General features: G+C 34.0%; 2 protein-coding genes across 2 annotated transcripts; both read right to left on the bottom strand.

The window, feature by feature from the left end:
* Positions 1–1062: 1062 nt before the first annotated feature.
* LOC133299522 (protein SHORT-ROOT-like) lies at positions 1063–2157 on the bottom strand. Its single transcript, XM_061498991.1, has one exon. The coding sequence runs from the start codon at positions 2155–2157 to the stop codon at positions 1063–1065; it is 1095 nt and encodes a 364-aa protein (XP_061354975.1).
* Positions 2158–5801: 3644 nt separating this feature from the next.
* On the bottom strand, positions 5802–10176 carry LOC133299520 (uncharacterized). Its single transcript, XM_061498989.1, has 9 exons — positions 10077–10176; positions 8702–8814; positions 8554–8618; positions 7808–8089; positions 7659–7717; positions 7464–7540; positions 7279–7350; positions 6226–6369; positions 5802–6128 (listed from the first exon to the last, which is right to left on the bottom strand). The coding sequence occupies exons 1-9, from the start codon at positions 10174–10176 to the stop codon at positions 5802–5804; spliced, it is 1239 nt and encodes a 412-aa protein (XP_061354973.1).
* Between the last annotated feature and the right edge of the window lie 778 nt (positions 10177–10954).

The raw sequence follows: 10954 nt of genomic DNA on the forward strand, positions 1-10954 counted from the left end.
AAAAATATAAAGATGTTAATCTCACCTCTTTATGAGCAGTGAAATGATATAAGTTGCGTCATTTAAACGGAAAAATATTTTCCCTTTCTTTTATCCGTAGATGTATCGGTCGACTCGAATCAATAACATTTCAGTTTCTTTGATCTTCATCTCTAAACGAAAGAAACGAATTTAATTAAGAGTTTTGATTATTTATGAATTAAAGAGTTTCCATCTCACCAAATGGTGGCAGCTCAGTTGGCGCATGGGAGCTAAGCAGATGGGGTGAGAGCATATGTTCGAATTCTCCCCGGTACCACCTTTGGGAGGGGTTTAAAGCCTTAATCCTGGACCCGACCCGAATCGGATTAGTTGCGAAGCAATTAACCGATTGAAATATTTTCAAAAAAAAAAAAAGAGTTTCCATTTCAATTCTTAGCAACTACATCATTTCTATTTCTATTTTTTTAAGTCATTGACTTGAATTAAAGCTAAAGGATTTAAGAAGGAGTGGGGCGTGGAGCAAGGATAAGAGAGATAAACAAAAATAATACTCTAATCAAGATTTTTTTTTTTTAAAAAAAAAAACTTTAGGAGAAAGAAAATTAGAAAGAGGAATATATATATCGATTGACTCAGTAATATTATTTTTATATATTATGTATAATTAATTAATTCAAATGCACTGGAATAAAATAAAGTCAAGGAAATGATTAATGTACGAGAGGGGAAGCCATGGAATTCATAAAAGGAGCTTTCAAACAAGAGCAATGAAATTATCATAATATTAAAATAAAAGCGCCTATAACGTACAACACAAACTTCCAAATAGGTCTCTGGAGTAGCTGGACAGGGGAAACATTACAAAGGATACAAGAATCAGAAGAGTAAGTTAAAAAACAAAGTCCAGATTGATGGATATTTCCATTATATTCATTTTTTCATGGCTACCTAGCTAATTGCTATCGACAAAATTAAGCAAGGGATCCTTAATTAGATATGTAACCACTATATATATGATATATGGCAATGGCACATACTATAAACAATATAATACTCAGTATATATAGCCAATTCAATCAATTAGGGTTTCCATACTGAAGCCCAAACAACCGGTTCCTCCTTCCATGTCAAGTAAATTCCTGAAAGATGATCATTTCCTTGTGGCACCACAAGGGACCACCCAGGACGGTACCTTTTGAGTAATGCCTTGACATCATCCACAACATCATCACTGAACCCAATTGGGAAAAATTCCTCCTTAAGCCTCCAAGACCATTGTGTTCCTCTCTCCCTTCTCTCACAAATATCATACCCAAATTCATCATCATCATTGCAAGCCAAAACCCTAATTATGTTTCTCGAGCACTCCCTCTCTAGCATCAATCTTTCATTACTGATTGAGGGAAAGCTTTCCTCTTGCATCTCAAAGTAAAGGGTGTAAAACCTAAGACACTCTTCAAAGCTCTTGAAGAAGTCATTTCTTGAGCTGCAAAAATCACCTTCCTCTTCAACGACCGTCACAACTCCTACTATGCTACCCGTTATAGCTACAACTGTGAGCTTCAAGTTAGGGGTTTCATCATTTCTTGTAGCCAAGGCTTCCAACAAAGTAGGCCATTGAGTGCAAAGGGTGTTGCTTATATCAATAATATGTAGTGTTGTCTCGCCTTCGAAGGCTTCTAAAATGGCACCATTTGATGCCACGTGTCCAAAAGTTGTCCAAGGGCTTACCTCTTGAAACTTGAGTATTAACTTTCTAGCTGAATTGAAGGAGTGGTTTTTCTCAGCTACAGAGGAAAGGGTCTTGTAGCACCTTTGACCACACTCTGTGGCCTTACAAAATAGAGCTTGCAAGAAGTAGGAGGCTAATTTTTGCTCACAGTTTCCATAAGGGGATGCAAGCTCGTTTAACATCCATAGAAGATGGTGGATTTTGCCAGAGTCTTTATCAGAGATTGCTTTAGCACACTCTTTAAGAAGCTTGGAAGCCAATTTACCTTCATCACTAGTACAAGTTCCTCCCGAATCAGAAGAATGGCTTGTGGATGTGTGACTACTATTTTGGGGATGATTGATGTGGTGCATGTCTATGGTGGCTGCCTCATGATCAATGTATTGCTGGTTAGGGAAAATATTGTAGTGTGTTTTCTTTGCTATGTAAAGACTGGTGTCCATCTTTACAATAGCATAGACTATGGAATATGGACCCCAAAGCTGTGCTGTGAGAAATCCCAATCTCTTTAATTTGTGCTCAGAAATATGGCCAAATACAAAACCATGGATTGGAAATTATATAAGGGTCATTGTCACAAGTTGTCATCGATTCCTAGCTAGAATTCCAAAAACCTTGCTGGTGTATATATACATGAGATAATGTACTGTAAACTTATTTTGAGATAGAAATTAAGAATTTATTGAGAACGTGTCCTAATCACAAATTTGAAGGGCTAATTTTAAGATACATATAATATGCAGTAATGTTAGAGATTATTTATATGAGAAAAGTTATATTTACAAACTTTTTGTTTACAAACTCTTACAAACTAAACTAAGTATGACCGGTCATACTTCAATCAAGAATGTATGACCGGTCATACTTAGTGTAATTTGTAAAAAAAGTTTGTAAACAGATATTTCCCCTATTCATATATGCATAACTTTGTAGCTTTTTTTGTGTGTGGATATCCATAACTTTCTCGCTTTAGCGTGCACAAAATAGTTGACATATGTCCAATTATTATAGACGTGGGCTATCCTTATTCCTTATGCCTTCTTGGAGCATACTAAGGGGGGATCAGAAATTTGTTGCTACAAATGTATTCTGCTACTTACACTTCTTGTACATGTATTTATGATTAATTTTGTGCTTCAACTAAATGAAACTACTTATATAGTTGTGCATACCATAATAATTATCTGGACAATATAAACTATATTTTTTAGAAAATAAAAGAAATTGCTGCCTGAGAAAGGACAAAAGATAGTATAGATCCATATATGTAGTGACACTGAGTTACTGACAAAGTTTATTGCGGCTCCATTTTCCCAAGGATTTAATTATTTACTCCCTTCTCAATTTGATTTGATGCTCTGAATTGAACGCCCACTACAGCAAAAGCCAGGCGCATAAAGTACTTTGGAAGCGAAAGAACACAAATTGCCACACAAAATATATGCGGGCGTGGAATCCTCAGTCACTGAATGGCGGCAATCAGATAGTTGGAAAGGAAAAATAACAAACAACATTTTTCTTTAGGGAATGCAAACAAAAAGATGATGATAAAGGCTATAATGCAATTGATAAGTACTATACGTTTATTGCAACGTGACTTGATGTTATTAGATTTTAAAATTTGTTGACCTAATTAATTTCTACAAAAATATTAGATGAACAGTTCAAAAGTAGAATTCATGTATATGTTTTTTCGGATAAACTACAGTAGCTAATTCTGTTCAGAGTTAGTCTACGATTAAGACTTTAAACTTATTCCAAAAATAATATTGAGAAGGATTGAATATATAATCTCACACTCACCTGCTCAGCTCCCATGTACCAATTGAGTTCATTATTTGGTAATTCATGTATATGGGACCTATCATAATATAATATTGTAAACTTTGTTGTTGTATATTTGTGTTCATATATATGGTATCTTATATTTGTTGTGTCCGCACTTCTTAATTTAATATTAATGAATGTTTTTATATATATTGTTGGTTTCATACTTATTAATTACATGATACTAGCTATAAGACAATAATAATGACAGAGATGCCTGGCGATGATCTTCCTCCTGCTTTGATTGGTTTATCTTGAGGGTATATGTCACCTTGTAATGTTCAGATAAAATTATTAAATTAATTGTTTGCATGCATCCAAAATCATTTCCTATCCTACTATACTCTAAAACACCACATACGTTTTCGCTGCCTAATCTGCAAAACTATGATCCTATAACTAAATATCAAATGGCAGAAAGGAAAGAGACTTTGCTCAACACGGCTTGCTTGTTTGGGATTTTGCCTCATCCATTCCGTGTCTTAATTTTTTTACTTTGTAAAAATGGCTTTTAGGGCGATCCTTATGGTGGTCCATATTTTAGGGATGAAGTTGTGTCACAAAATTCTCCACGGATTATACTTTTTGACATGACTTTTCAATAAAACTATTTGGATAATTGACTGGAGATTTTCAAAATCAAGTTGAATTTGAGGACGTAACATTGATTATATAAATTCGACACTCATTTTTTGATATTATGAAGAAGTTTTTCTTTTTCACTTTTTACATGATACCAATTTTTTTTTTTTTTTTCTGGAGTTATCCAACCCTAATTATCTCTTTGAGACGAGTTGGCTCCCTCCGGTATCCCCACGAGCTTCGACTTCTAGTACTCAGTCTAAACAAAAATTTTAATTGAGTAACTAATTCGTAAAATTCTGCTATTACAATCTTCTAATAAAATAATATTTAGTTATCAAAATGAGAATTAAAACTTGTTCCTCAATAATTAGAATTAAAAAAGCAAAGTTAACAATAAATAAGATTTTCCTAATAAAATTTCATTATTTATCTGATAAATATTTCTTTTGAAATATTTGAGCAACAAGATTGAATGTGAATGAAGAATAGATGCTTAAAGATTATTAATTCAAGTTCGGGTCTACGGAGTGAATTCGTTTCTCCAAGTTAATTATATGCATATATATAAATTATGAATAACCGTAATGAGCATATATAATTCAGATTTTTAAAATTTTACAAATTATTTTTCAACGATTAGGGAATATTATTGGAGATCAGTGATAGACTTGCAAAGTAGCTGTATATTTAAGCATAAGCTGTAGATTATTTGAATTGAGCAGCATAAAGGAAATACTAATATAAAGTCTTATCAAAGCCTTTATTTAGTTTTTAATTTATCAAAAGAATTGCAGGGCAGTAACAAGGAAATACTAAAAAATATTAGCAAAGATTTTACTTCATCTATTCATTTTACGAAAAATTAGAGGACACTAAAAACATTTTAGAGTAGGAAACATCGACTTTGATGACACTCAAAAACATTCTAGATGTCTCCATCTACGATGCTTGTGACAGTTTAACCAAACTTTGCACACACGTTTCCTATTCACGCAAAGATACACATGAATGCATGCAAGCAGAGATGGGCAATTTAAGCTTTTGTTCACTCCCAACTTGCGTTAACGCAAACCGTTAAACCCAATGTAGTCACACGCTTTGGTTGCCTGATTTGTCGCTTAAGATTTGCCCAATATCAATGACAAAACAATAAGAAAGCATTTTTCCTTGTAATGTAAGGTTGGGTTGATTATTTTTCAGATAACCAAGCAAAAGATATAAGTGCATAGACATGTTAAATAAAAAAGCAAATAAAAAGGGACAACTTGTGGATCTTGATAAAATTTTCATAATCTTATATTATTGTTTGATGATTTTTGTACACCTGAAATTCTGAATTGTATTGCAGGGGATTGGTCGCCTTTTTTTGAACTTCATACTCAAGTGAATTTTTTTTTAAATTGTGAACAAAATTTTGGGGTAAAAACTTTGTTCTTACCACCAAAGCAAAATCTAAACACCCCTTGTCAAAACCCTTGTCAATAGATTTCTGTATGTACAAGCCTGCACCTCAATGCTATACAGGATTATTTACCTAGTCCCCGGATGCTATTTGCTAAGTTCTTCTACACTAAATAGAATATGATTTAATGATTTTGATTAGTTGTGGTCAATCTATTGAGCTACCTTCAATTCTTAAGCATTTCCTATTGAAGAACGGGGCTGCACAGAACCATCAGAAAATATTTTGATCATCTTCACGAGGAGCCTTAATTGTCCATAGCACAACCAAAAACACCATGATCACTGCAAGAATCACCACTCCTACCCATGTCGTCCGAGCAAATTTCTTTAAAGGCTTGCAGTGTTTGAAAAGGACTTGAGATAATGCATCTTTTACCAACTGGCATCCTAACAATTTTTCCACACCAGGATACACATTCAGCAGGTTCTGAATTGAACTTGTGTAAGCCTCAACTACCTTATATTCACTGCCAGTTAAGAAATCTTCATTTCCACAATTTTCCCCAGTGTCATAGAAACAAGTATAAGGCTTCAATACCTTTAGAGCAGAATCAAGGAAGTCATATATATAACCACATAAGTAGAATTCATCAGTAACTTAATAATAATTTCTTTATTTGCAGGATGTAGCATACCTCTGGGATATCTCCTATTTGAATAGTATTAGGAGGGCAGTTCTCTGGCTGATATAAAGATTCAGGTGGCGCTGAGAAAGGATTGCATACAGGAACAAGATTTGGAATCAATTTTCCTTGCAGGTTTGATATGTTTGAATTCACCTGGAGATTTATCAAAGAATACAACATGAGATATGAACAATTAAACTCCATTCTCTTTAGCAAACATTGAGAATTACTCTGCTTTGGTTTCGGCTAAATCCATTGATTTATAAAGCACAACTTATTGGAGTCCTTTACTCCTTACACTCAGTTTGATGCACAAGAGTGACAGGACAATGACCAAGGACAATGACCAAATATATATATATATTACTCTTCTATGATATATGAGCTCTATTATGTTAGATTAGAAACCAACACAATGTGAATAATATAGAAAAATAACAGAAACATTATATGACTTGAGACTTGAGAGTGTTGGGCCGTGCAAGGGGAGCTCGTGGCGGGGAGAGACAGCCAACTATGGGCAAAGTGAGCAACAGCGTTAAGTGGGCTCAGAACACCACAATAAAACCCAAAACCTTAAGCCATTAAGTGCATGGATCCTTCCACTTATATGATGCTCACTCGGTTCATTCTTAATCAATGTGGGACTTTTTCACTCAATCATTCCCACTTGTATTCCTCAACAGGGAGGCACAGTTTGGTCTTCTTTTTCTGATGATTTGGAGTGTTACAATAATACAGAAGGGGAAAAAGATTTTGGTATTATGAAAAGTTTACCAAATTGACAAGGTTGTAGATCCTTGTACCAATTTCAGTTAGGACTGGTTTTTCTGAGGCCAATTCATCACAAGGGATGATGGAGCTTAGGCTGTTGTTATAGGGATTTTCTTGAAAGCTGTATAGAGCTGTGCACGCATCCTTAGAAAAACTGCAAAATAGTATAACTCTTTTCAGTAATTAAACTCCAACTTCTCTCTTGCTAAACATATTTTTGCAGGGAAATTTTGATATTTCTTGAAAATGAACAGAACAATCTGTAAATTAGAAAGAACTTGGTTTTACTTTTCTACGAAGAAATAAACTCCAAATAGTAGCCAGCACATCACTGTCATCAACCAGCACATTATAACAAGACTGTGAAAAGAAGAGGGAAAATAACAAAAATTATGGATGAAAATGTTAGCTCCATATTGAAACCAAATACATTAGCATCTAGGTGCCAAGCTAATACAGGATAGCTTACTTACAAGTAAATTCCCCTCCGAAACCTCATTAGTCCACAAACTGTTCGACAGAAAATTCCAACATTTTATGAGAATCATGCCTATTTCATGTAGAAAATTTCCTTCAATCACAGGAATAAAGAGATTTGAGATTGTCTCAGATGTGAAGGTAGAAGTCATTGATGTTATGCACACAAATTATTGACCAATTAGACATACCTGACAAAATTGTTACTCCAAGCATGTTCAAGCTTATGATCACAATGGTTATGTCAAACCTGAAATCAAAAGCATTCCCTCATTTTCTTGTAATTCAATGTTCATTTTAAATTTTCTCAGGAAGGAAAAGTGGGACAGAAAAGTCTTACAATACTTCGAAAGCCTTGTTAATAATGCGCCTATTCTTCCTAGCCTCCTTTACGATATTATCAGCTGCAGCATTAAATTTCTCAGTTATAGAGTCAAGATTTCCAGAAGCCTCAACACCCACACCGGAATCCATCAAGTCAGCTTGGATTTTTTTTATTGCTCCTGTTGCATTGTATATGGTTTCTGATGCATCATTTGCTGTTTTGATTATAATGTTAACCGAAGTTTTTGCATGAGAATGGAATTTTGCACTACCCGCGAGAACTAACCCACTTGCAGCCCTATAAAGACAAAAATCATAAATACATCACTTCAGAAAAGTAAAAGAATTTGTAATGTGTCATTCCAAAATGATTTTCTACTATCCAATGTGTAATCAAGATCATTTCTTTTGCATTATTCTTATAACTTGCAAAACTAGTTTTCATGTGCTTTCCCATGGCAGGTAGTTCTCTTGTGACTACCATTTCTCTTTTTGACTTATATGAGAGTTAGTTCATCTCATAGGTATTTACTGATAAGTCATATATAATCCCCAAATAACCAATTCAGCAAAAAGAAAAGATAGAAAAAATGCTTATACTCAGAAGTATAATTGTTCTGCTATATATAAGGTTTGAAGACTTACATAGCCCATATCATGAGTAATATAGCCAGAGGCATTGGCAAAAGATTACAACTCTTGGTCCTTCTTTCTCCATCACTTTGGCAACAATAATTGATTGTTATAAAAAAAACTCCACACAATAATCCACTTAGAAGCCAGAGCACCCCAATTGCATATCCATATACTCCTGTGAAGACAACTGACTACAAACATTAAGGACAGGTTAAAAATATCATTGAAGTTAGGATTAAGACCTAGACAGATACGATGATGCAGAGAGGCTTACACTCCAATAATGTTTATTGCTGATGTCAAATCCTCCTCTGTATTTTTTGAAATTGTTCAAAGGATCAAATCTAATAGTATTATCCTTCTGTGTAACGTGTTTTGACACATTATCTGCATCAAATAAAATGTTCTTCAAAACTAGAATACATGGGAATGTGAACACGTCAACCCCTCTTATAGGGGATTAAGCCAGTGGTGATTGTTAGATATTATATAATATAAAAACTATTCACTGGGAGAATTGGTTGCTTGATATCATATCAGAGCTTTTATAACAAATAATTTAGAGTTAGATGTTCACATCCTATTCTTCTAATAAAAAATCTAATTTCTAGTAAATGGTCCGGTGATGAAGCTTTTATCGTAGAATGCACAGAAACTATTCATGCCTTCACCTAGTAACTTAATTTTTTGGGAAGAGTTGGTTGATCAGAGAGACAAGATTCAAAATCATGTGGAATAAGATAAACCATCTTTGACTTTTTGACCCAACCAACATATTAGATAAAAAAATACCTATTTAATTAATTTTTTAAAAATATTCCACACTAATACGGTCAATTTTTCACGTTGACCGTATAGGGCAAGTCTCGCATGTCAACCATGCCGGAGTTAGTGCCAAAGTGAAATTCTTCTGGGTTGATCTTATGGGATTTAATGTCAGCATGGAAGTCTTATGAGATATATATATTAGACTCTCATACTTTTGTAATGCGGAATTTAAAAAGAATTATAAAATCTCACACGTTAACCGTGCCAAACTTTCACGTATTGTGCTAGACTTCTACTCTGACATCAAGTCCTGCATGTTTAATGTGCAAGACTTGTCCTGTACAATCAAACGTACAAGATTGACCGTATTAATCTGGAATATCTCTCAAAGAATTAATTAAATAGATATTTTAAAAAAACTGTAATATGATTAAAAAAAGGGTTTATCATCTATCATTTAACATGACCACAAAAAATTTCCTACAGACACAACATTTTGTGGGGCCCGCGGCAAAAAAAAAAAAAAAAACTTCGGCACGCAAAACGAATCTCTATAACATAACACAATCACTTTTCCTACAACATAACTCTTATAAAACCCTTAAAAAAAACCCACAATGTATGACCGTGTGTTATTTATAGCTACCCTTTCTTAATATAAAATAATTGCTGAGAATTTAACTATGAGTGGTGAAATACTATAATATTGGTTAGAAATTCAAGGGTAACATTTGTGCATTCTTCATGTATAGTCATTCTAGTGCTAACTTTATAATTTTCTAGGTTAAATACATCAATATATACAAATCGTATAGCAATTGCAGAATATCTGGAACAAATAAATTCAGATTATGGTGACTCTTAATGAAATCAAATATTACTTGTTGCCGGTGAGACTGTTTGTGCTGCAATTTCTGGCAGAATTAATACTATAATCACAATAGTAGATGCTAGGCCACGGGTTTTGCCGGAGATAGCCATCTTTAACCTGCCAAATAACCAAGAAATTCATATATTCAGTTTAATAAATTGCATTGCTCCAGGGCTACAGGCTAATTTCAATGCATTTTGTGCTACAGACTAATTTCAATGCACTTTGTTTCCAGGTAAGAACTTTAACCATTAGTGGTTTGTCAACTGAAGATCAAATCTCAATCAACCATGAGAAAGAAGGGGCATTAATTTACATGGGTCAAAATCAAATACTGCATATACAGGGTTCTATATAAACATTGTATTAGAAAACTATGACGTGGATATATGTTGAATTAGCAATCTGCTTCGCGTGCAATGCATCATAGCTAGTAGTTTTGCAAGGTGTAATGGTTAAGACCATTTTAAAAGCTCCCTTTTAAAAAATCACAAAGAATGATTGGTCACAACGAAAGAACCTATAATTATTGTACAAGTCCTCAAAAGTACATGCAGTTTTTTTCAAAATGACTTAACCTGAAATTTTAGGAACTGAAAACTCTTCTCGAGATCTCAAAATCCTTTTAATTATTTGCAGAACATCATATATATATATCAAAACTGACATATAACTTCTCATCTCATGTCCCTCCGAAGAAAACACTGCAGCTGAACTATCACATTCTCAAACCATAACTCTTAACAGAAAACACCTTGGAACTCAGGTTATTCACAATTCACAAGCCATCTTTCTCCTGATTCTTGAAGTTTGGGTATGAACTTGATGACCCATATGGCCTCTCTTACGTGCCGCAGCGGCATATTTGCATCTCTGAAGTAACTACGT

The sequence above is a fragment of the Gastrolobium bilobum genome, unplaced genomic scaffold (genome assembly GCF_033153095.1).
Source record: "Gastrolobium bilobum isolate Gb01-03AN ecotype WA unplaced genomic scaffold, APGP_CSIRO_Gbil_v1 utg487474, whole genome shotgun sequence".
Taxonomy (NCBI): Eukaryota; Viridiplantae; Streptophyta; class Magnoliopsida; order Fabales; family Fabaceae; genus Gastrolobium; species Gastrolobium bilobum.

What these genes read in the sequence shown, in the direction of transcription:
- LOC133299522 (XM_061498991.1), bottom strand. Translation starts at nt 2,157, where the DNA reads ATGGACACCAGTCTTTACATAGCAAAGAAAACACACTACAATATTTTC.
- LOC133299520 (XM_061498989.1), bottom strand. Translation starts at nt 10,176, where the DNA reads ATGGCTATCTCCGGCAAAACCCGTGGCCTAGCATCTACTATTGTGATT. An exon ending in AACAGTCTCACCGGCAACAA is followed by an intron (nt 8,815 to 10,076) that starts GTAATATTTGAT and finishes TATTTGATGCAG; the next exon opens with ATAATGTGTCAAAACACGTT. An exon ending in GTTTATTTCTTCGTAGAAAA is followed by an intron (nt 6,370 to 7,278) that starts GTAAAACCAAGT and finishes ATAAATCTCCAG; the next exon opens with GTGAATTCAAACATATCAAA.